Genomic DNA, 26,039 nt, shown 5'->3' with positions numbered 1-26,039 from the left:
ACATCTTTTGATTATATTAAATACAAAAATATCAAATTTATTATTATTATTATTATTATTATTATTATTATTATTGAGTGACACACACATATATTTGCATATAATTTTCTTTGGGGACTAAAATGTCTATTTTTAAAATCATTCACAACTAGAAAATTGTTTAATACAGATAGATTTGGTCTTTATTACAGACGAATTTTTGGTTACCAATGAAATTACCGACGAATTTTGTCCCTCTGTAAAAGTCTCGTAAAAAATTATTTACCGGCGAATTTTTATCAATTATCGACAGATTTCCCCCGGTAAATTCTCCCCTCCATTTCCGTGGAACGTCAGACTTTCTGATGGATTTTTAGTCGGTAATTAGAGACAGATTTTCCGACGAATTTTTCATTGGTAGTTGGCAACAAATTTTTCAACAGATTTTTCGTCGGTAATTGGACCCTTGAAAAACTATTCTAAATTCTGAATACAGATAAAAAATCTGTCTGTAAATCCGTTAGTAATGTAAAATATCCTTTTTTTTAGATTTTTCTATTACAAAATAAACCTATTTTTATACAAAATAAATATAAATTTAATAAATATAAATTTTTATTGATGGTACAAATAGAAAAATACACCAGTGAGTACAAAACGCTTTATTTATGATAAGAAATTATTTCTATGCAATAATACAAAATGAATACATTAGATGACAAGTAACTACTAGTGAACTCATCAGGATTCAATATCCTAATTTATGGATAGCTTCAATCTTTCTTGAACTTCTTAGTGATGGTGGCAATATACTTGCCTTGGTGGAATGCTTGCTCCAACTCAAGTTTAGTTGGTTGTCTTAATCCATCACCACAAGCATAAGTTTCGGCACCGTATGGATTGCCACCCTTCACTTCATTCATCTCGAACATGCCGCCGCCTAATGTATATTCGATTGGGACAAACAGCATTTCATAGTGAACTAACTGAGTGATAGCAGTGAGCCTGCCATTGATTCCACAATTTTCTTATCATTATTGGAACTTCATTCACGAGTTCTATTAATTACTAATTGATAATAATTTCAAAAATGCTAGGTGCACTTCAAAATCATTTATCAAATTAGTCAAATTTTTATTTTATATTTAGTTGAGAGTGAAATTCTTACCCTATAGTCTCCTAACCGCCACCTTGAGAACCGATGCTATAGAAGATTCCAGTGGGCCTGCCAGTGAGCTGTTATGTCTCCCACAGGCTTCCAGTTGCATCAAGAAAAGATTTGAATTGAGCAACCATCATTCTGAATCTTGTTGGAAAGCCGAACACGAAATCGTCACCCTCCGACAACTCTTTCGGGTTAATGAGTGGTACATCGCTCTTCGGTGGTACTCCCATTTTTCCCAGCACCTCTTCCGACAAAGTCTCCGATACCATAGAGTGGCCTCAACACCATCTACATAATCAGCACCTTTCTTTATCTCTTTTGCTAGTCTCTCTACATGTCCGTATAGCGAGTAATACCTACCAATGAAATCATATTAAAAATTATTTATAACATAACAAAATGAATATATATTATTCGATAATCACAAAGGATCCTTGTCCAAACATAGAAAGAGTAGCACCTATGTTGAATAAACAAATTGTCATCCCAGTTCTGTTTATGTAAAGAAAAGGCTTCGTACCTAGTTTATCAACATTGGATACCATATCCTGTGATTAGCATCTGGCAAAGCGAAGGAAAAGGGAAGATCAATTCGCGCCACACCGGTTTGTCCTCCTTGGAAGGAACTCCAGCAGCCTGTTGAATTTCTACCAATTTCTCATCTACTTCTTTTTCATTCTCAATTGTTTTCAAGAGAACTTGTCTGGCTTCTTCAATTCTGTTCTGAATTACTAACCACCTCGGCGACTTAGGGATAATGAAAAGGGTGAAACCAATGAACACAAAAGGAAAAATTCCCACATCAAGCATTATCCTCCAATTAATGTGTCCTGATGGTAGCATGAATCCCCACACTTTCGTACTATTGTACCAGCAAGTGCACTGAATCATCCAAGTAATACTTGAGCGAGTCAGGATCATCCCACGGAGATTGTGGTTTGAAGCAAGCTATGGTTATCTTGCAGGTCATAGTCAAGCAGATCAGAAGGTTGTTGGTTGTGAAAGGAATACTGAATTGGAATAAAGGATAGGAATAGGGTTAAGGATTGGAGTTGCGTTGTCTTTCTGAATTAACTCTGGTACTTGATAAACCCCGTTTTGACGGTTTATCTTGTATTGATTTTAAGAGCTTTTATCACCTTTTACCCACATTTATTCAATGAAATAGCATGGTTTTGTGATTGTCTCCTTATTTATGCTTAGATGTGAAAACATGCTTTTAAACCCTTGATTTGATGGTTTCAATCTCCCTTTGATTCCACTAGATGCCTTGATATGTTTGTTAGTGATTTCAGATTGAAAAGGCTAGGAATGGATCAAAGGAGTGAAGAGGGAAAGCATGCAAAGTGGAGAAATCATAAAAAGTCAAAGAAGTTGAACTCGCCCATGGACACGCACGCGCACCTGCGAATTACCCCATGGACGCGTACGCGTGCTGTGCGCGTACGCGTCGGTGCTGGTTTATGATTTTTTTAATGAAAACGTGGCCAACGAATTCTGAAGGGTTGTGGGGCCCAATCTCAACCAACTTTGGCGCCAAAAATGTTATTTAAAGCTAAGGATTGAAGAGCAAAGGGACATTAGTTCATTACACACTCATTAGGATTAGTTAGAAGTAGTTTCTAGAGAGAGAAGCTCTCACTTCTCTCTAGGATTAGGATTAGGATTAGATTTAGTTCTTAAATCTAGATTTTAATTCATCTTCTTCTACTTCTATCTTCTCAATTCCTTGTTGTTACATTCATTCTTCTTCCATTCTTTTATTGTAATTTTCTTTATGTTGTTCTTGTGTTTTTGTTGTAGATCTACTTTTGTTTCTTCTACTCTCTTTCAATTCAATCAAGGTAATTCATAATAAATGTGTTTCTTTTGATTGTTGTTATTAATTCTTTTCAATAATTGTTGTTAGATTCTACTCTTGTTATCAATTTACTATGCTTTTCTTTTGTACCCTCCAAGTGTTTGATGAAATGCTTGGTTGGATTTTAGAGTAGAATTTTATACTCTTGGCTTGGAAAGGTAACTTAGGAACTCTTAAGTCACTAATGTCCAAGTAATTGATGATTGGGAGCCATTTACTCTAGTTCTCACTAATTGAATTAGTGAAGAGTTAGGACTTATGGACTAGGATTGATATAGCTTATTTGACTTTCCTTTACTACTAGTTAGAGGATGATTTAATGAGATTAATCCTTGCCAATTCTCATATTGTGGTTAGTGATTAGGATAGAGATAAGCTTAGTCAAAATAATGAAAATTTTCAAGATTTCTATCTATAGGGCACCAATTGATTTGAGTAAAAACTTTTCATAAAACTTGCGTGAAATATATATATTGTGGATCATATTTTTGAGCTAAGAACACAAGCAAGTGAGATTTGAGCCTAATAGTGTGGTTACATCCTATAACCACTTATTTTCCTTCTTGTGTGCATTATTCTCTTTCTATGAATGTAATCTTTGATTTGTTTGATTCTTTATGTCCATTATTTTGTGTATACATGCATTTATATGATTGAGGCTATCATTTCATTAGCTCATTTATCCAAATAGCCAACCCTTTTATATTCCTTTGTTAGCCAATTTGAGCCTACGATTAACCCACTTGTTCTTAATTTTAGCATATTACAAGCCTTAAAGCGAAAAACAATAAATGTCCTTATTTGGATCTTTGATTAGCTTAGGCTAGAGTGTGTGAGTATCATTCAAGTGTGGGAACCTTGGGACATTGGGTGAATAAAAGGGTAATTTTGTATTGTTATTGAAAATATTAGAAATTGGGTACATACTCATGTATTGATCAAATGTAAAATCTTATACATTGAGATTCTTGTATATAGAAAAAAAATGAGAAAAACAAAAGAAAAAAAAGAAAAAAAATAAATATGGAAAAGAAAAAAAAATATAGAAAAAGAAAGAAAAAGAAGAAAAAAAAAGAAAGGAATAAAAAGGGGACAAAATGCCCCAAATCAAAGTATAGTCCAATAAAATCAATGCATAGGTGTTGTGAAAATAAAAAGGAATACATGAGTATGTGAAAAAGTGAGGAATGGGTAGTTAGATTAGAACTTAATTGTATAGGATGTCATAGGCTAGGTGGGAAGTTTAAGCTTATCAAAGATTCAAATTCCAAGCTCACTTAACCAAATATGCATCCTACCTTGACCCTAGCCCCATTACAACCTATGAAAAGACCTCATGATATATGTATGCATGCATGAAATATTTGTTGATTGTTAGAAGAAAAACAAATCTTAGAAAGCATGATTAGGAGAGGATTGAGAGAATCGATCCTAAACACTTGAGCGAATAGAGTGCAAACACTACCGGTGAGGGTTCGATTGCTCAATTACATGTTTCCACCCATGATCATCTCCTTTCATGCAAGTTTGTAAAAATATTTAATAGCTCAATTCAATTGTGGAGTAGACTTGCTAGTCCTTAGCCCTTGTGCATATATGCTTCTTGGGAATTGATTTATTTTGACTAAGCAATTGCATTCATTTAGATAGTTGCATGTAGGTAGATTGCATTTAGTTAGTTCCATTGAATAAATTCCATGCCCTTTACTTCATTCTTGGTTTAAGCATGAGGACATGCTTGGTTTTAGTGTGGGGAGGTTGATAAACCCCGTTTTGACGATTTATCTTGTATTGATTTTAAGAGCTTTTATCACCTGTTACCCACATTTATTCAATGAAATAGCATGATTTTGTGATTGTCTCCTTATTTGTGCTTAGATGTGAAAACATGCTTTTAAACCCTTAATTTGATGGTTTAAATCTCCCTTTGATTCCACTAGATGCCTTGATATGTTTGTTAGTGATTTCAGATTGAAAAGGCTAGGAATGGATCAAAGGAGTGAAGAGGGAAAGCATGCAAAGTGGAGAAATCATGAAAAGTCAAAGAAGTTGAACTCGCCCATGGACGCGCACCTGGCGCTTGCGCGCACCTGCGAATTACCCCATGGACGCGTACGCGTGCTATGCGCGTACGCGTCGGTGCTGGTTTATGATTTTTTTAATGAAAACGTGGCCAACGAATTCTGAAGGGTTGTGGGGCCCAATCTCAACCAACTTTGGCGCCAAAAATGCTATTTAAAGCTAAGGATTGAAGAACAAAGGGACATTAGTTCATTACACACTCATTAGGATTAGTTAGAAGTAGTTTCTAGAGAGAGAAGCTCTCACTTCTCTCTAGGATTAGGATTAGGATTAGGTTTAGTTCTTAGATCTAGATTTTAATTCATCTTCTTCTACTTCTATCTTCTCAATTCCTTGTTGTTACATTCATTCTTCTTCCATTCTTTTATTGTAATTTCCTTTATGTTGTTCTTGTGTTTTTGTTGTAGATCTACTTTTGTTTCTTCTACTCTCTTTCAATTCAATCAAGGTAATTCATAATAAATGTGTTTCTTTTGATTGTTGTTATTAATTCTTTTCAATAATTGTTGTTAGATTCTACTCTTGTTATCAATTTACTATGCTTTTCTTTTGTACCCTCCAAGTGTTTGATGAAATGCTTGGTTGGATTTTAGAGTAGAATTTTATACTCTTGGCTTGGAAAGGTAACTTAGGAACTCTTGAGTCACTAATGTCCAAGTAATTGATGATTAGGAGCCATTTACTCTAGTTCTCACTAATTGAATTAGTGGAGAGTTAGGACTTATGGACTAGGATTGATATAGCTTATTTGACTTTCCTTTACTACTAGTTAGAGGATGATTTAATGAGATTAATCCTTGCCAATTCTCATATTGTGGTTAGTGATTAGGATAGAGATCCTTGACCACCAACCCTTGCCAAGACCTTTTTAGGCCTTAGTTTACTTTCTTGCCATTTATCTTTCATGCTTCATATCAAAACCCCAAAATAACTCACAACCAATAACAAGACACTCTATTGTAATTCCTAGGGAGAACGACCCGAGGTTTCAATACTTCGGTTTATAAATTTAGGGGTTTGTTTTAGTGACAAACAACTTTTTGTATAAAAAGATTATTGTTTGGTTTAGGAACTATACTTGCAACGAGAATTCATTTGTGAAATTATGAACCATCAAAAATCCATTCATCAGTACTACTATCTTCTCTGCTTGTGAATGATCTTCTTCTATGACAGGCTGTATGTGATCAATGCCATGGGCCGTGGTCATTGATCTCCTCTACTACAGATTGAACGCCATTGGCCATGGTCATCCAATCTGACGAAGGGTGAAGCACTTAGCAAGTGATTCTCCGAGCGATCCTACTCAAAGCGCCACAGACAAGGTCGAATCTTTCGGATCAGAGAACACTGCTTCTATGGATTCTAGCCTATACCACGGAGACCCTAATCTCCCCAGAAATCGGCTGAATTGGTGTCTCGAGAAGTCCTTAACAAAGTCATGGATTAACCGTCTGAGAGATGTATAAATATAGTTGTTGGTTCGTGCTTTCCAATCACGTATTCACATGAACCCAAGTAGACGCGGGTGTTTGCCAGGCACGTTTGTCTTAATGTGATGAATAGAGCTAATATGTCAGATCATCCTATTCACCATGATGAAGATCGGAGATACATCTTAGAAACAGATCAAACACGAATCAGAGAAGAAACAATAATACTTTTATTAATTCATAGGACTCAGCAGGGCTCCTCCCCTCAACCTAGGAGGTTTAAAAACTCACACTAAAGTAAAATACAATGTAAAACTCGAAAATAATGGCTGTCCTCCTAAGAGGTCTGTAAAAATAACTTTAAATACTAAACAGATGACTAGTAAAGGATAAAATAGTATATATAGTGCTAAAATTCACTTCTGGGGCCCACTTGGTGAGTGTTTAGGCTGAGCTTTGATGAGATCCACGTGCTATGATGTCTCTTGGGCATGGAACTCCAGCTACGGGGTCCTCTTTGGTCGTTTGTACATTGGTCTCTGCTCTTTGAGCGCTGGACGCCTGGAAGGGGGCAAGAAGCTGGCGTTGGATGCCAGTTTTGGGCCTTCTAATCCGAAGCAAAGTATGAACTATTATATATTGCTGGAAAGCTCTAGAAGTAATCTTTTCATAGCTATTAAGAGCGCTCCATGTGGACTTCTATAGCTCCAGAAAAGCTCTTTCGAATGAAGGCAGGTCAGATTTGGACAGCATCTGCAGTGCTTTCTCTGTCTCTGAATTAGACTTCTACTCTAGCTCCTCAATTTCAGCCAGAAAATACCTGAAATTGTACAAAAACATAAAAACTTATAGTAGAATCTAAAATGTGAATTTAACACTAAAACCTATAAAAACTTAATAAAAACTAAATAAAAACTACTAAAAACTATATAAAATGATGCCAAAAAGCGTATAAAATATCCGCTCATCACAACACCAAATTTAAACGGTTGCTTGTCCCCAAGAAACTAAAAACACATTAGGATAAAAATGAAGATTAAGATACAATAAATTTCTAAGTTTCAAATGAAGCTTAGTTAAAATCAGATGAGCGGAACTTAGTAGCTTTTTGCTTCTGAATAGTTTTGGCATCTCACTATCCATTGAAACTCAGAATGGTTGGCATCTTTAGCAACTTAGAATATATATGATATTATTGACACTCCTAGTTAAGCTTATTTTGATTCTTGAACACAACTTTCAGAGTCTTGGCCGTGACCCGAAGTACCTTGTTTTCCAGTATTACCACCGGATACAATAATGCCACAGACACTTTAACTGGGTGATCCTTTTCAGATTGTGACTAAGCTTTGCTAGAGTCTCCAGATAAGTGTCCAGAGTTCTTAAGCACACTCTTTTCACGGCTTTAACCGCTCAGTCTCAAGCTTTTCACTTGACACCTTCACGCCACAAGCACATGGTTAGGGACAGCTTGATTGAGCCACTTAGGCCATAATTTTATTCCTTTGAGCCCTCCTATCCACTGATGCTCAAAGACTTGGGTCCTTTTACCCTTGTCTTTTGGTTTAAAGGGTTATTGACTTTTTCAATCTGTCTTCATTTTCTTGTATTTTTGGGTAGTAATGGATTTTTCTATTTTTTTCTTTTTTTTCGCCATTTTTCTTTCTTTTTTGGATTCATAAATTTTTGTTTTCTTTTGCATCATGCTTTTTCTTTTTGCTGCTTTTTCTTGCTTCAAGAATCAATTTTTAGATTTTTCAGATTATCAATAATATTTTTCCTTTTTTCTTATTCTTTCAAGAGCTAACATTCTAAAATTACAACTTTAAATATGCACTGTTTATTCATACATTCAGAAAACAAAAGTAAATGACACCACATCAACATAATTAAACTAATCTTATTTTAAACTTGAAATTCATATATCTCTCAATTCTTTTCAATAAAATTTTTTCTTTTAAGCAAGGTGAGAGATATATGGGACATTTTACAGTTTAAAGACATCAATGCAAATGATCATGCAACTAGAATAAGAGAACAGATAAATAAACAGACAGAAAATAGAAAAATAACAAGAAAGGATTGTAAAGAGATCGAATCCACCTTTAAGGGTGGCGTCTAGTGCTCCTTCTTGAGGATCCAATGTGATGCTTGATCTCTTCTATGTCATCCCTTTGTCTTTTTTGCTCTTCCCTCATAGCCCTTTGGTCTTCCCATATGGCTCTTTGATTTTCTCTTATTTTATTGAGGGTGGTGGCATGCCATTGATGCTCTATCCTCAATTCCTCTATGTTAGTGCTCAATTCCAGAAGAGAATTCAAAGTTTTCCATTGATCCTAATAGCTTTGGGGAGTAAAATACATCCCTTGAGGCATATCAGGGATTTCATACTGAGGCGGATGCATAGGCTCTTGTGCATGCTCTCTAGTTTGCTCCATCCGCTTCTTTGTGATGGGCTTATCCTCCCCAATAAAGACATCTCTATTTATGACAATTCCAACTGAATTGCATAGGTGACAGATGAGGTGTGGGATGCCAACCTGGCATTGGTGTGAGGCTACTTAGCTACCTTGTACATTTCTTGAGGAATCACCTCATGTACTTCCATCTCAGTTCCAATCATGATGCAATGAATCATGATGGTTCAGTCAACAGTCACTTCTAACCAGTTGCTAGTGAGGATGATGGATCTTTGGATGAATTCCAACCATCCTCTAGCTGTGGGCTTAAGGTCAACCCTTCTTAACTGAATGGGCTTGCCTTGGGAATCTCTTTTCCATTCTGCTCCTTCCACATAGATGTCAGAGAGCACTTGATCCAATCTCTGATCAAAGTTTACTCTCTTAGTATAAGGATGAGAATCTCCTTGTATTAAAGGCAAGTTGAATGCCAACCTCACACTTTTTGGGTTAAAATATAAGATTCTTCTTCGGACCATGGCGATCCAACTCCTTGGATTTGGGTTCACACTAGTGTCATGGTTTTTAGTAACCCATGCATTAGCATCGAACTCTTGCACCATGAGAATCCCAATATCTTGAATGAGATTGGTTAGGACTTCCCAACCTCTTTTTCGGATCTCTCTTCGGATTTTGGATACTTATTCTTCTTGAGCATGAAAGGGACCTCAGGGATCATTTTCTTCTCAGCCACTACTCGATAGAAGTGGTCTTGGTGAGCTTTGGTGATGAATCTCTCCATCTCCCAAGATTCAGAGGGATTGGCTACTGTCTTTCCTTTCCTCTTCCTAGAGGAGTCTCCAACCTTGGGTGCCATAAATGGTAATAGAAAGAAAAAAAGCTGTGCTTTTCCAACACCAAACTTAAAACTTTGCTCGTCCTTGAGCAAAAATAAAGGAAGAAGAATAGTGGAGTATAAGAAGAAGAAAATAAAAAGATAGAGAGGGAGAGAGAGGGCTCGGCCTTTGATTTTGAAGTGGGTGGGGGTAGGTGGGAGTTATCATGGTTTGAGGAAGTGGTATGGATTTGATTGGGCTATGATTTATAGGGAATTGTATATGGGAAAGTGTGAAAGTAGGTGGGGTTAAGTGGTGTAGGTGAAGATGCTGTGGGACCTACAGGTCTTGAGAGGATAGGGAATCCAGATTCTCTGCTTCTCTACATTAGCATTTGAATGCCCAGGGGTTGCTCCCTGGCTAGCGTTCAACGCCAGTAATGCTGCCCATGATGGGCGTTGAACGCCCAATAGGGATACCCTGGCTGGCGTTCAACTTTAACACTCTATCCAGAGTGTTCTGTTTTCACTGCTGTGAAATTCTCTCTCTTGACTGATGCATATGATCATGACTCTGAAAACATAAAAATGATGAAAAATAATTAAATAAAGTTGGGTTGTCTCCGAACAAGCACTCTTTTAACGTTACTAGCTTGACCTTTAGCTCCTTACAGAGGTGAGTATGGGCTCAGATTTTTGCCCCTAACAGTGAATTTTCTTCCTGTCCTCTCATTAATGAGCTCTACATGCTCTAGAGATAGGACACGACTCACTGTATGTGGTAAGACTGGCTTCTTAGTGAAGACAACTCTCATACCAGGTGAGAGGCCTTTAGTAAGAACTTTCTTGTCCCTCCAGCCTTTAGGTACTTTTTTTTAGTACTTTTGTGCTTAGAGCTTATTGATGACTTCCCAACACCAAACTTAGAATGGATGTCTGGGGGCTCTACATAGCTCTGCACAGAAACAGAGGGTTGGCACACTAGGTGTTGCACAGTTATCTCTCTTTTAGAGGGAGAATTGGGATGACGCATCTTAAATAAGATGTGATCTTTCCCTAATTGTAGGGTTAGTTCTCCCTTAGCCACATCAATGATAACATTGGGTGTGGCTAGAAATTGAAAGGCCTTCTAAGGATGACAAAGTCATCCTCATTCTCTCCTATATCCAAAACTATGAAGTTTGCAGGGATGTAGTGGTATTCAACATTAACCAAGACATCCTCCACTAAGTCATATGGCCTCTTCATGATTTTGTCTGTCATCTCTAATGAGATGTGTGCAGCTTATATCTCAAGTATTTCCAACTTCTTCATTACAGAGAGTAGCATGAGGTTAATGCTTGACCCTAGGTCACACAGAGTCTTATCAAAAGTCATGGTGCCTATGGTGCAAGGAATCAGAAAGTGTCCAGGATCTGAAAGATTCTGAGGTAGATCTTGCTGAACCAAAGCATGGAGTTCTTTGGTAAGCAGCGGAGGTTCTTCCTCCAGAGGGTTAGTACCAAATAACTTAGCATTTAGCTTCATAAGAGCTCCTAGGTATCAAGCAATTTGCTCTTCCCTAGTGTCTTCATCCTCATCTGAGGATGAATAGTCATCAGAACTTATACACTGCAGAAGTGCATTTAGAGGAACCTCAATGGTCTTTATGGTTTTGCTTGGTTTTGGGCTAGAGGGTTTTTGAGTGGGCTTTAAGCACTTAAAGGGTGTGCTTTCACTGGCGTTCAACGCCAGCTCTGTCAGCTTATTGGGCGTTGAACGCCCTTGCTATCCACCTGACTGGCGTTAAACACCAATTTCTCTAGCATTCTGGGCGTTGAACGCCCAGTAGGGATGTCCTTGCTGGTGTTCAACGCCAGCTTCCCTGGGTGTGTGGGCGTTGAACACCCAATGAGGGGTTCTTCACTGGCATTTAGCACCAGAATGGCTGCATGGTTGGCCGTTGAACACCCAGTGAGGGGTTCCTCACCAGGAAGCCTGGGTGTTTAGGCGTTGAACGCCCAGCCAGTGCTCCCTGGCTGCCGTTCAACGCCAGCTTTTCTGTTAGGATGGGCGTTAAATGCCCAGTGAGGGGTTCCTCACTGGCGTTTAACTCCAGGCTTGCTACCATTGTGGGTGTTGAACGGCCAATGAAGGCTTCTTCACTGGCGTTCAACGCCTTCCCATTCTCCTCAGATTCGGCCTTTACCTCCATGGTTATAGCCTTGCACTCTTCTCTTGGATTCACCTAAGTGTTACTAGGAAGAGTGTCAGGAGGAGTCTCAGGGATCCTATTGCTCAATTGACCAACTTGTACCTCCAAGTTTCTTATGGAGGACCTTGTTTCATCAATGAAACTATGGGTGGTCTTAGTGAGGCTGGAGACTAAAATGGCTAAGTCAGAAAGGCTCTGCTTAGAGGTCTCCATATTCCCTTGAGAATATGAAAATGGTGGTCTATTGTTGAACCTATTCTGGTTCCTACCACCTTGATTGAAACCTTGTTGAGGTTTCTGTTGATCCTTCCACGAGAGGTTAAGATGATTCTTCCATGAAAGACTATAGGTGTTTCCATAGGGTTCTCCGATGTAATTCACCTCCTCCATGGTGGGTTGATCAAGATCATAAGCTTCTGTTTCAGAAGAAGCTTCTTGAGTACTGCCAACTACAGTTTGCATTCTAGTCAGATGCTGGAAAATCATATTGACTTGCTGAGTCAATATCTTATTCTGGGCTAAGATGGCATTCAGAGTATCAACCTCAAGAACTCCTTTCTTTTGAGATGCTCTATGATTTACAGAGTTTCTTTTAGAAGTGTACATGAACTGGTTGTTAGCAACCATCTCAATGAGTTCTCTTGCTTCTACAGGTGTTTTCTTCAAGTGGAGGGATCCACCTACAAAGCTATCCAATGAAATCTTGGATATCTCAGACAGGCCATCATAGAACACGCCTATGATGGACTATTCTGAGAGCATGTCAGGAGGACATCTCCTGATCATTTGCTTGTATCTTTTCCAAGCTTCATAAAGGGATTCACCTTCTCTTTGTCTGAAGGTTTGAACTTTCATTCTAATCTTGCTCATCCTTTGAGGAGGAAAGAATTTAGCCAGAAAAGCATTAACCAGCTTTTTCTAAGAGTCAAGACTCTCTCTTGTTTGGGCATCCAACCATAGCTTAGCTCTGTCTCTTAAAGCAAAGGGAAAGAGCATTAGCTTGTAAACTTCAGGATTAACTCCATTAGTCTTTACAGTATCACAAATTTGTAAGAACTCATCTAAAAACTAATGGGGATCTTCCATTGGAAGACCATGAAATTTGCAGTTCTGCTGCAAAAGAGAGACTAACTGAGGTTTAAACTCAAAATTGTTAGCTTCAATAGCAAGTACAGAGATGCTTCTGCCATAAAAGTCAGAGGTAGGCATGGTGAAGTCACCAAGGATCTTTCTTGCCTCCTCTTGAGGTTCGGCCATGTCCTCCAGTTCTTGTTCAAAACTTTTTGAAAGGTCTCTTCCGGAGTGTTGTGCTTTAGTTTCCTGTAAATGCCTTCTTAGAGTCTTCTCAGGTTAAGAATCAAGAGTCAAGAGGGGTTCTTTCTCCCTATTCATGGTCATAAACAAGAAAAAAAGAAAAGAAAGAAAAGAAGAAAGCTTTTTGTACCACTTGGATCAAAGAGCTTCTAGTTAGATGTGAAGAGAGAAGAAGAAGAGAGAAATAAAAGTGAAGATGAAAAATGAGAAAGGGATAGAAGTCGAATGATATGAGTAGAGATGAGAAGAAGTATAAATAGAAAAAGTAAATAAGAATTAAAATATTTTTATTTTTATTTTATTTATTTTTCTAATATTAGTTTCTCAAAATAAACATAGCCTAAAGGGCTTAAGATAGATACTGTTAGCTATATATTATCCATTTGTGGTGCCTTAATAGTGTTAGCGATATAATCATCAATATTGCCTTTTTTAATCAGTTTAAGTTTTTGGAATAAGTAATTTTATGATATGATATCGGAGCTCTATTCCAAAAAATCTTGTATTCAATTTTTGGTAAATTCCAAAATAAAAAAATAGCATAAGATCAGACAAATAAAAAAAAAACATATACAAAAATCAAACGAACTTAAAAAAGACTAATTAATATCCAAATTATTTCTCTATATTAATTGTAACTATTTATAACTTTGTCTTGAACTAGAAGAAGGTATAACTAATTCTCTCTAAATTGTCCTAAATATCTCTATACCTTTACAAAAAAGGTTTTATGAATAGACGATTTCTAGTGGCTTACCAAATTATAAATTGATTTGCCATTTTGCATTTGAATTATAATTATAATTTAAAGATCGATTAATCTAAAAAAAAATATAAAAATAAGGCAATACCAGTTAACATTAGATTTTGAATTTGTAATTTTGAATATATATAGGAGAGTACTTGAAAATCAATAAATTTTATGATTTGTAACTATTAATTAATTATCATTATATTTTTAATAATTAAAAATTTTATTCAATAATATAAAATTAGTTATTTTTTTATTAATTAAATACTACCAAATTTTAATAAAAGTAGTCGTCATTAGATTTTATATATATATGTATATAAATGTTTTGTTGGGCTATTACATGTTGATTGGTTTTTATTATCCTTTAAAGAACCATGCGTCATCTACTTTTTCTCTCTTGACGAGGGCGGTAGCTGCTGCTACAAGACAGTATTGAAATCATAAATCTTCATTGCAGCATACTACGTATGGCAAACGTGAACAGAGTGCCATGGATTAGACAATAATAACAATATTAAATCTATCGCAGACAGTCTTACCTGTAGCCACATACAATAAGATACAACTCAATAACTTTATGACATGGAATACTCATAGCCACATGCATATATTAGTTGCACTTCCAAATAGTTGTTGAACTTGTGCCCATGTAAGCCCTGAAACTGTGTCTCGTTGCTCTAAATAATTCTTATATAGAAGAAATTTTATCAAAATATATATATAATATTCCAATATATTAATTTTACTCAACTTATATATAATAAATATTAGACTCATTTATGTGTTATATATAATTTTTTCATGTCCAAAAATAAATTCTTAGAATTAAGTCTATATAAAAATTAAATTATTCATTTATACAAAATATAATTCTATAATTTATTTAATATACGTACTGATTAAATATTTATTATTTTATAATTATAAAATAAAATATAATTTTCTCCTTAAGCGAAATGTATCGTTTTATTATTAAATTATTAAATATATATACAAATAAGTATTCTCGTTGAAATTAGCCAATAATTCAAGCCCGTAATCTTCCTATAAATTCCCCCATATCTTACACTACCTTCCCCAGTTCTCCTTTCATATCATATCATATTTAGGGAACTCTCATAAATAGTATCACCTTCTTTTATTGTAAATTCCAATTATAGCCATGATTCCTAGTGAGATTGATATGAGAGGTATCCAGTATCTAGCACCAGAAAACCAATTTCTTGTTCCACCTTATAATAATGATAATAATAATAATAATAATAACCTCAGTTGCTTGATTCATAGTGAAATCCCAACCTTCCGTGATAATCTAAACACGCTCTTAACCAACATACCCATCTACAGTTACAATAACAATAACTTCCCTTGTGCATTAGGAAATGACTTTATTGTCCCTCATAATTCGTCATGCCTCAGCAGCAACTCAACGACCTCCGACGAAGCCGACGAGCTTCCGCTCAGCGTGATTGACGAGCGAAAGCAGAGGCGGATGATATCGAACCGCGAGTCGGCTCGGAGGTCGAGGATGAGGAAGCAGAAACACCTTGACGAACTCTGGTCTCAGGTTGTTAGGCTCAGAAGCGAGAATCACAACCTTATTGACAAGCTCAACAACATGTCTGAGTCACATGATAGAGTTCTTCAGGAGAATGCAAGACTCAAGGAAGAAGCTTCCGATCTCCGCCAAATGATAGCGGAGATAAGTGGAAACTCGTTTGGTTGTGCTGTCAGAGGTTTCGATTTTGACGATGACGAAGACGACAACAACGATAATAATGATAATGATGATGTTCCTTGCAAGAACACTACTACTACTAAAATTCTCAGAGATGAGGAAACCAAGAACCATGTTCACTAATTGAGGCTATATATATTATATAAAATTGATCATACGTATATTACTCTATTTTCCATCTTCTTCTTATCTTTTGTTTTTTACTTTATTTTGACCCATGTTTTATTAGTTTGATCCAACGGAGCTGTACGCGAGTGAGTTCAGATAAGATTAAATAACAGCTCTACATGTTCTTTTTTTCCTTAGTAACCGGTATTTCTCTTTTTTTCAATCACTGATTACAGGTTCGAATAAATATATAAATAATCAATATTAAGAGAATGATATCTTTACGAAATTTCGAATATTCAAATGAAATTATCTATAATTTCTAATAAAAAAATTTCAAATATTTCTTTGAGAGAGTTCAGTATTGCAGGGAAACTAGAGTAAGATACGGGAAAATATGAGAAGCTAATAGAATATTTGTACAATGTGTACAATAGAAATTTATGGAATATTAGAAATATAATTATTAGTGTTACAGTTAAAGTTTTTTGGAAGATATTTATTATCCCTAGTACTCGGATAGTTATTCTAGATAATATGAAAAATATTTATTTTACAACTCAATAGTCCATTGTACATATTATACAAATAGTCCATATTCTCTCTAGCTGAACTCGTAAGATACACAGTTTCATTCCCAGAGAGTATGAATGCGAAGAAAGAGAACCAAAAAAATAAAACGGTTTCGCTAAAAATCAGTTAGGAGGGTAGTTGTAACTAGTTGAAAAATAAAAAGTTTATTATAAGAAATAAAAAATAAATTTTTATTATTTTAATTTTTAAAATTTTTAAATTAAAAATACAAAAATTTAACTTGACTTGATTTATGTGGTAATTAGTTTTTTGGAATTTTTTTAAACACTTATTATTGGGCTAACATCTCGCCGCGTATTAATTGATCATCATGATCATGTAGATGATGAAGAAGTGTACCTAACATATATGATGCGGTCAGTAACATCATCATTCATCACCAACCAGTATATATAATTAGTACCTATTATCTATCTATCTACTATCATCATAAAAATTAACAAATGAAAATTGGCGTCTATGTCATCGCAAATTCGCAACAGTAATAAAAATGGAAATAGTATAGTTACTATAGGGAAAAAAAGACAATATATGAACAGCAAAGAAATAGTAATAACAAAAAGCTTAATGGGAAACAAAACACTTGATCTCAGCTTTAGATAGAGAGAGAGAAGCTTTATTTTATTTTGTCTTTTGCAGGACCAATGCAATGCAAGGAGGGTAAGAAGAAGTGATGATAGGCATGAGTATAGTTATAAAAATTCACTGAATAGTATATACCAATTCACGCATATTGTATATCAATTTATTTCTCTACCAGAACATTATAATATATATTTTACATAAAATATTTTATATATGTTGTGTCGCGAACCGCGTATTCGTCCCTATATCAGAATCTATTGTATTTTATGTAACTATGGACATAAGATATGCACGTGCAAAAGCAAAAGAATAATGGATCATGATAATTCTGAAAAGATACATAGACACATACATACAATACATACATATATCGACATAGTCACATAGACCCAAAAGGATGTGTGTCCATTGTTGTTGAACAGAGTAATTTAAGTGAGGGCCAATATACGACAAATGCTGGTGGTGGAGGTGATAGGTGCCAGTGAGGGTACGTAGTGGATCATAATTAATATACGAGAAATATAGGTAAATAATGATTTTTTTTAACAATATAAATAATGGATGTTTAATTTAATAGGTATGTGGATGGTTATTCTAATATTAGATTTAGATGAGTAATTTAATATTTTTATTTTATTAAGACTATTGTTCATATTGTTTTACAAAAACTATTATCTATTTATATTTTTCTTTAATATATATTAATACTGTTAAAATTATTAAAAAATATATTAATTTTTTAATATATATTAATTATAATTTTTAATCACAACTAATAATATATATTAATTTTAATTAATATATATTAATACCATTAAAATTATTAAAATACCAATATATTTAGGTCTAATTTGGATATACAGCTTAATTAAATTCTTTTTGAAAAAATAGCTTAAACAATAAATAATTCTATTAAAAATAATTAATAAATAAGTTATTTTGTATTTAAATTTTTTAGTTTTAAAAGTATTTATTTTATAAAAATATGATAAAAAATAGTAGTATTATGAGAGAAGTAAATTATTTTAAATTTTTTTATAAATTTTTAAATAACTTTTTAAAAAACTGTTATTTAATTTTAAAAATTATATTAGATATAAATATAAGTCAAACATTAAAAAAATACTTTTAAAATTTTTCAAATGAGCTCTTAATACACTTGAAATTCACAAGCAGCAAAACATGAAATCAAAAGGTTTTCCACCACTAAAAACTCCAGAAACAATAAATAAAAGAACAAAAGGTTTTCCACCACTAGAAACTCCAGAAACAATAAATAAAAGAAGAAAAACAAATACTAATTATAACCATTACTGTTCTACGAGACTGAGACTGTAGAACCTAATATAAGATGGATATATTATAGAGATATTGGAATATAAAATTTGCGTCGACCTTACTCGGTTGAGACTTAAATTTCTTTTGTTCTATTTGGCTGTGAGTGGTTTGATAATAAAATAGGATAAGATATTAAAAAATAAAATATAAATAATAAAAATATAAAAATTAGTATTTTTATATTTTATTTAATGATAAATTAAAATAAATTATAAAAATTTAATTTATTTTTATATTTTTTATTTAAAAAATTTAAAAAAATATAATAATAAAAAATATAATTATAAAAATTAATAAAAATAATAAAAAATTATATTTTTTATTAATATTTTTATATTTTTTATTAAAATAAATATAAAATATATTAATTTAATATTTTTAGATATAATATTTTTATTTATATTTTATTTATATATCAAACAAAATTTTATGTTTCTATATTCTTATTTTAGTATTCCGTGTCTTAAACAAACGCAGTCTTTATTCCTTTGAGTAATTAAAGAAACGGGAGTTTAATTTTGTTTCTGTATTTAGCTTATTCTAATCTTCAAAACATAGAATAATATAATATATCGTAACTCTAAAAAATCAACATTATAGCCATCAATTTCAGCAGACACAACAGTAAAATTTCAAATAAATTTAGAACGAAGTCCACTCAAAATGAAATTTTACTGAGTTTAGATTTTCGGATATTTTCTATAATTAAATTTTGAATATTTTTTATTTTTTTCTAATATCAAATGTTAACTGTAATATTTACTGTAATATGTTAGTTTTCAAGATTTTTTTATAATAAAATATTTATCTTAACTAATAAACTTGTTTTACGGTACGAAAAAGATAAATCATAAAAATACATTCAAATTTTATTGTTGATAAAAATATCTTTAAATTTTATAATCAACAAAAATATTTTTAAAATATTTAAAAATGTGATAAAATGTACAATAATATACTAAGATATTCTAGGTTAACAAAAAAGATTAATATGACAAACATAAATTTTTATGTGACAAATGAAATGTTGATATTGGCAAGTACAACCACCTCCTTTTTTCACTAATGGGGCAGATTTTTTTATCACAGACATTTTTATTATATTTTTAAATTATTTAAGAATGTTTTTTAACAAAATTTAAAAATAATTTTGTCACAAAAAAATAATTAAAGTGTATTTTTTATTTTTTTTAAGATTAAAAATAAAATTCAAATTTAAAATTTTTATGTGAAAATAAAAAAATTATATTATTTGAATTATAACTCGTTAATGTATTTTTTTATTGTTATCCGCATAAAAATTATAAGAAAAATGTACGTAGTATAACGGTCCCATAAACGATGAGGCCATAACTATTATTGAGGATAACATATATACATCTTTATCTTTAATATGAATTAACACTTAGAAAAAAAATCTATTAATTTTAAATATACAAATAACATTATTCAAAAACGAAAAATCATGCAATTAGATATTATTATTCTAAGGGCACCAAGGCCCTTCCAATAAGCTAATTAAGGGTACCCCATATATTTTCCATCCAGGTCACAGTAATGTGGATTATATAATAAAGTGGAGTTCAATGCTTCAGGTGTTGTTGCTTAGAACAGTAATCCATCTTTTACAAAGCGACAAAGGGCTAATGCATCAGCATATGCCCCAGCAACAAGTCTTATCCAATTTTCCACTCTCCCCATTTTCAAATTTGTCAAATTATGTCTTTCCTTTTGAAGAGATGTGTGTGAGTGTGTGTGTGATGATATAAACATTCACTAACACACCAACAAGTAAAACAGTCTCTTGCAACACATGGTTGGAGAAGATTTAACTATTTGCTCATCTAATTTGAATTCTTGGCAATAAATCCATTAAAAAAACTAAACTGCTCTATTTATAAAAGTATATAATGCTAATAAATTTATCTATAAATAAATAAAATTAACTTCATACTTATAAAAGATAATATTTGTATAACAAAAATATCTAGACATTAATTTTGTTCCTCAATAAATTTAATTTGTCAGTAATTTAATTTTCCTAAAAATAGTAATTTAGTTAAAATTAATTTTGGCAAAAATAAGATAAAACAGAATATGAACATATATTATATTTTGGTTTTATATTTCAATTGAATAACTGACATTTGAATTTTCTTATTAGAAAAATCAACTAACTTAATTTAATTCTATATCTAATTAAAATTCTTTGAAAAAGGTATGAACCTCTCTAGAAAAAAAACATTAAAATCACATTCAAATACCTGAATTCAAAACTTTAATTTAAAAAAATTCAAAATACTTATTACTATGACTAATATAGATAATACTAATTTTAGTATTAATTTAGGTGGAGATAAAATTAAGGAGGCGTGTGACGATAAATCATAATTGAATTCTTGACCTGGGAATGAATCTTGATAGCATTAAATGAAAATCTTACATCTTTTTGACAAATTGTCTAATAATGTCACGTTGTTGTTGGGGTGCGTTTGCCAATCTTCAACAAGAGTCAAACCAAAAACCTGCAAGAAAGTTTTGATTTTGAATTTTTTTATTGCTACACTAGTATATTTTTATGAATTGGAAGCATTATATTATTATTATTATTATTAAGAGGTTGTTGTGATTAGAAAAGACATACACACAAGCAATATTTGAAGAACGTATTAACAAAAAATTATAAATAAAACTTAAGTTAATAGAAAACCTATCGAACCATAAATAGACAACTTAGACAACTGTCATGCTTTACGTAACATTTATAGATGAAATCAGTTCCTCTTTTACAATATATCTCCTTGTAAAAGAAAACGTATGTCACCCTAATGTCAAAATTAGTAAACATGAAATTAAGATGATATCTAATAGAGAATTCATTCTAATATCTATTTGTTTATATTCTGATTTAAAAATATAAAGTCTATATTTAATAGAGTCCATATTTAGTGATAATTTTTTGCTTTAATTAGACGACTTTTATCACATAAACTCATATTTAATCACTAAAATAGTATATTTTTATGATTTTTTTTTTGATTTGAACCTAAATATGAAAATATGCGTTTTTGTGCTTAAATTGATCATTTTAATTCTATTTTAATTCCATTCGATGCCGTAATATATTTTATTAAGTGATTTCAGGTCAATTAGACAAGAATGACTAGGAAAAAGAGGAAGAAAGCATGCAAAATGGGAGATTTCTTGAAGAAAACAAAGAAAAAGCACACATTTTTGCTTTAATTAGACGACTTTTATCACATAAACTCACATTTAATCACCAAAATAGTATATTTTTATGATTTTTTTCTGATTTGAACCTAAATATGAAAATATGCGTTTTTGTGCTTAAATTGATCATTTTAATTCTATTTTAATTCCATTCGATGCCGTAATATATTTTATTAAGTGATTTCAGGTCAATTAGACAAGAATGACTAGGAAAAAGAGGAAGAAAGCATGCAAAATGGGAGATTTCTTGAAGAAAACAAAGGAAAAGCACACAGTCAAGTGTGCGTACGTACAAACTCCTGTGCGCGCACAATTAGAGAAATCAGCAAGTGTATGTACGCACACATCTGTGTGTACGCATAAGTCTCAGCGTGGCTTCATTAATGAAGCACGTGACTTGTGATTTTTGGTGTTTTTGAAGCTACATGGGGTGCTATATCAAGGGTGCATCATTTTCATATCAAGGATGCCTCATTACACACATTAGATAGATAATTAAAACTAGGAGTAGTGTAGAATACCTTTCTTCAAATTCTCTCTTAGGATTTACATAGATTTCATTGTAGAATTTTATAGTTTAAGTTTTGATCTTGAATTTTGCTTATCTCATTGTAAGTACTCTTTAATTCCCTTTTTAATTTATACTACTCTTGTTATATTTTTCTCTTGTTCAAGTTACTTTGTTAATATATGTAATTTTGATTTTTTGAAGTTTTGGTTGGTGAATTTCATGTTTTATGATTTATACTTGCTTGATTGAGTTTATATTGTTGATTTTGTGGATAGTTTGGTTATAGTTTTCATTATCTTTTGCAATTTCTTATGTTTTGTTTTTATGCCCACAAGGTGTTTGTGAAAATGCCAATTATGAATTTTGAGTAGATTTTCATATCTTGACTTGGGAAATGAGTTCCTAGGATACTAGAGTTATAATGTCCAACGTTTAGTGGTAACTCTTGGGTTGTTAGTTGGCTCTTATTTCCGTTGACGCTAGCTTTTTACTAAGTTAATTAGTAAGTTAACTAGGACTTATGGATTAAGGTAAATTATGCTTGCTTGAGTTACTCCTCGATGTTAGGGGTTGACGAAGTGAGATTAACTTACCATAGTTGCCATAGTTGTAATTATTAAGGTCAATCGATTTTACCACTCGATTTTACCACTGCTAACTTTCTTTTGTTTTCAAACATGGAGGTGGAGTTTTCGAGAGGCTTCTTTAGGGGTTTCCTTAATGTTTGGATCAAATGATTCCACTCTCGTGCAATTCTTCTTTTATTTGGATGATGCATGATTTTGAAAACATGTCAAGTGTTCATCATGCACCTTTAACATTAATTCACCCATTTCTACATCAATGAGGGCTCTTCCGTTGGCTAGGAATAGTCTGGAGCAAGGTATTCTCATCCTCTTCCATGTCAAGAATCACAAAATCGGCCGGGAGAAAAAAATTTTCCACCTCGACCAAGATGTTTCCAACTACTCCATGTGCATATTTCATTAATTTGTCCACCATTTGTAGAGCTATTCTTGTTTGTTTTACCTCTTTGATTTGTTAGCTTCTTCATTATGGATAAGGGCATCAGATTGATGTTTGCTCTGAAATCATATAATGCCTTTTCGAAAGTGGGTTTTCCAATGGTGCATGGAATTCGGAAGCTCCTTAAATCTTTCATCTTCTTTAGTAGATTTTTTTGGATAATTGCACTACACTCGTTGGTCATTACCACTATCTCATCTTTTCTCAAGGTCTTTTTTTTAGATAGCAACTCCTTCATGAATTTAGTGTAGAGAGGCATTTACTTCAAGACTTCTAAGAAGGGAATGTTGATTTAGATCTTCCTAAACATGTCTAAGAATTTGGAGTATTGCTTTTTCTTGTTCTGATCCTTGAGCCTTTGAGGGAATGAAATGTTTTGCTCATAAGATGTCACTGTTTCTTTCTCATTTTGAGCCTTAGTTCGTGCATGGACAGAGCCTTTTTATTGCTTCTCCTCTGCCTCTATGGACTTCTCAACTTGCTCTTCATTCTTTTTGTTAAGCACTTTTCCATTTCTCAAGCTAATGACCTTGCATTCTTCTCTTGGATTAGGCATTGTTTCACTTTGAAAAGTGTTAGTAGGTTTCATAGCGAATTGCTTAGCGATTTGACCCACTTGCACTTCCAAGCTTCTAATAGAAGCACTGTGGTTTTTGAAGTTTGCTCTTGTCTCATCCATGAAGTTCCTTGTTTGTTGCATGAAAGTGGAGATTGATTCGGCTAGGATGTTAGTGGATTGAGATAGTTTTTCAATAGTGGTTTCAAGGGAGGAGAATTTGGTTTCATGAGAGGAGACTTTTTTATATATATATTTGTGATTTCATGGGCACGCCTTGTTGTTGATATGGTACACTGGAATTTCTTTGTTCTTGAATTCCCCAACTAAAGTTTAGGTGGTTTCCTATCCTGGATTGTAGGTTTTAGAAAAAGGATCATGGCATGGTGGTTTTTGAAAGTTTTCCATGTAATTCACTTGTTCAATGGGTGCTTGTTCTTCCTTGAGTATCCCACATTCTTCATCTTTGTAAGCTCCTCCACACATGTTACGGGTAATAACTTGTGTTTTCACTGCGGATACCTATATGTATTCCATTTGTTTTGTGAGTGAGGAGATTTGTTGGGACATGAGTTTATTTTGTGCTAAAAGTGAGTCCATTGCATTCAACTTTATCACTATTTTCTTCATGGTTCTCTTGATTGAATACATATATTGGTCGTTGGCCATGATGTCAATTAATTTCAATGCTTCTTCAGTTGTTGTTCTATGGAGAAAACCCCCTTCCGAAGAGTCAAGCAAAGTTCTTGAGGTATGAAAAATTCCATCATAGAATGTTTGATGTTATAACCAATTGGGAATCATGTCATGAGGGCACTTTCTCAACATTTTCTTGTATCTTTTCCAAATTTTATAGAAGGACTTTCTATCCCTTTGGGTGAAGGTTTGGAGGTCATATATTAGTTTGGCCAACTTTGTGGTGAAAAGAATTTGGTTAAAAAATTTTTCACCAAATCCTCTCACGTTGCTATGCTATCCAAGGGTTGGGTTTGGAGCCACTGCTTGGCTCTGTCACTCATAGAAAATAGGAATAGCCTTAGCTTGATGGCTTCGGGAGAGACTCCACTGCTCTTAATAGTGTCACATATCAACATGAAGCTAAATATATGTAAGCTTCGATCTTCTTGAAAACTACCTCTGAATTGATTTCGTTGCACTAATTGAATAAGTGCGAGCTTCAATTCAAAGTTTTTCCTTTCCACATTAGCCATCACCGTGATACTTCCACAACTTTTAGAAGTGGGGTTGGTGAAGTTACCAAGAGTCCTTCTTGTATTGGCATTGCTGTTGATAGAATTGTTGTTGTTATTGTCTACCATGATTCTCTCTAGCTCCTCTTCAATTTCTTCTACTTCCCTCTGATTTCTTGATTTATTTCTTAGTTGCTGAAGGGTTCTCTCTATTTCTATATCAAATTGGAGAGGTTTCTTGTCCTTGTTGCCTTGTTTGAAAACACAAAGACATAAAGTAAAAGTAGACAATCCTAACGTCACAGTGAAGGGAATTTCGGTGAGGCAAAATCAGAAGAAAAAGTATAATTTAGATAATCAACTAATTGGTTTGTTGTCAATCTCAATTAATCCCCAGCAACAATGCCAAAAACTTGATGGTTGTAAAACCAACTTGGCAAGTGCACCGAATCGTATCAAGTAATACCACAGTAAATGAATATCATTTCCACGAGAATTAATGGATTGAGCAAGCAATGATTAATTGATTACTTCTAATAAGACAAATCAAAAATAGAGGAATGAGAATTGAACGTTGAACAGAGGCAAATAAATAGCGAAGCAATGAATGAAATCAATGATAATGAGAATGTTAAGGTTTGAGAGATGTTTACTCTCTACGAAACTATCCTTGTGTTCATTTATTTGACGTTTACAGAGATCAACTCACAACAAATAATATATAATTGAACTAACTACTATTTTCTTGGTCAACTACTTAACAAAAGAGGTTAAGCACAAATCTAATTTAGATTCAAATAAGATTAAAAAAATAATTTAGATTGAATTTATGTCACATATTCAAGCTAGTCCTAGACAATTGAAACTTACAAGAAAGCATAATTTTCAAAAAATTTCTAATCTGAATTATATGTCACTTATTCAAAACTAGAGACAATTGAAAATTATAAAGTGTCGCACACTCTTTGAAACACTATTCCTAGTTAAATCAAAAAATTATAAGAAAGAGTTTTCAAGCTAATTCCAATATTAAATTTTCCAAAGCAATATTAGAATCCAAAACAATGTTATAATGTTTTCCAACAATTCTAATCTTTAGGGATGAAGAATGACAACTCAATCATGAAACAGATCGATGTATAAACC

General features: G+C 33.2%; 1 protein-coding gene and 1 pseudogene across 1 annotated transcript; one reads left to right on the top strand and one right to left on the bottom strand.

Annotated features, from left to right (window-relative positions):
• Positions 1–722: 722 nt before the first annotated feature.
• LOC112803992 (probable NAD(P)H dehydrogenase (quinone) FQR1-like 1) lies at positions 723–1,374 on the bottom strand (annotated as a pseudogene).
• A 13,710-nt stretch (positions 1,375–15,084) lies between these two features.
• Positions 15,085–16,059, top strand: LOC112802736 (uncharacterized). The gene has a single exon (XM_025846082.3). It carries the CDS (start codon positions 15,179–15,181, stop codon positions 15,875–15,877), a length of 699 nt encoding a protein of 232 aa, XP_025701867.1. The 5' UTR covers positions 15,085–15,178; the 3' UTR covers positions 15,878–16,059.
• Positions 16,060–26,039: the final 9,980 nt, after the last annotated feature.

The sequence above is a fragment of the Arachis hypogaea genome, chromosome 5, assembly GCF_003086295.3.
Source record: "Arachis hypogaea cultivar Tifrunner chromosome 5, arahy.Tifrunner.gnm2.J5K5, whole genome shotgun sequence".
Taxonomy (NCBI): Eukaryota; Viridiplantae; Streptophyta; class Magnoliopsida; order Fabales; family Fabaceae; genus Arachis; species Arachis hypogaea.
The sequence above is the reverse complement of the archived record's forward strand: the minus strand, read 5'-3'. Positions and strand labels throughout refer to the sequence as shown.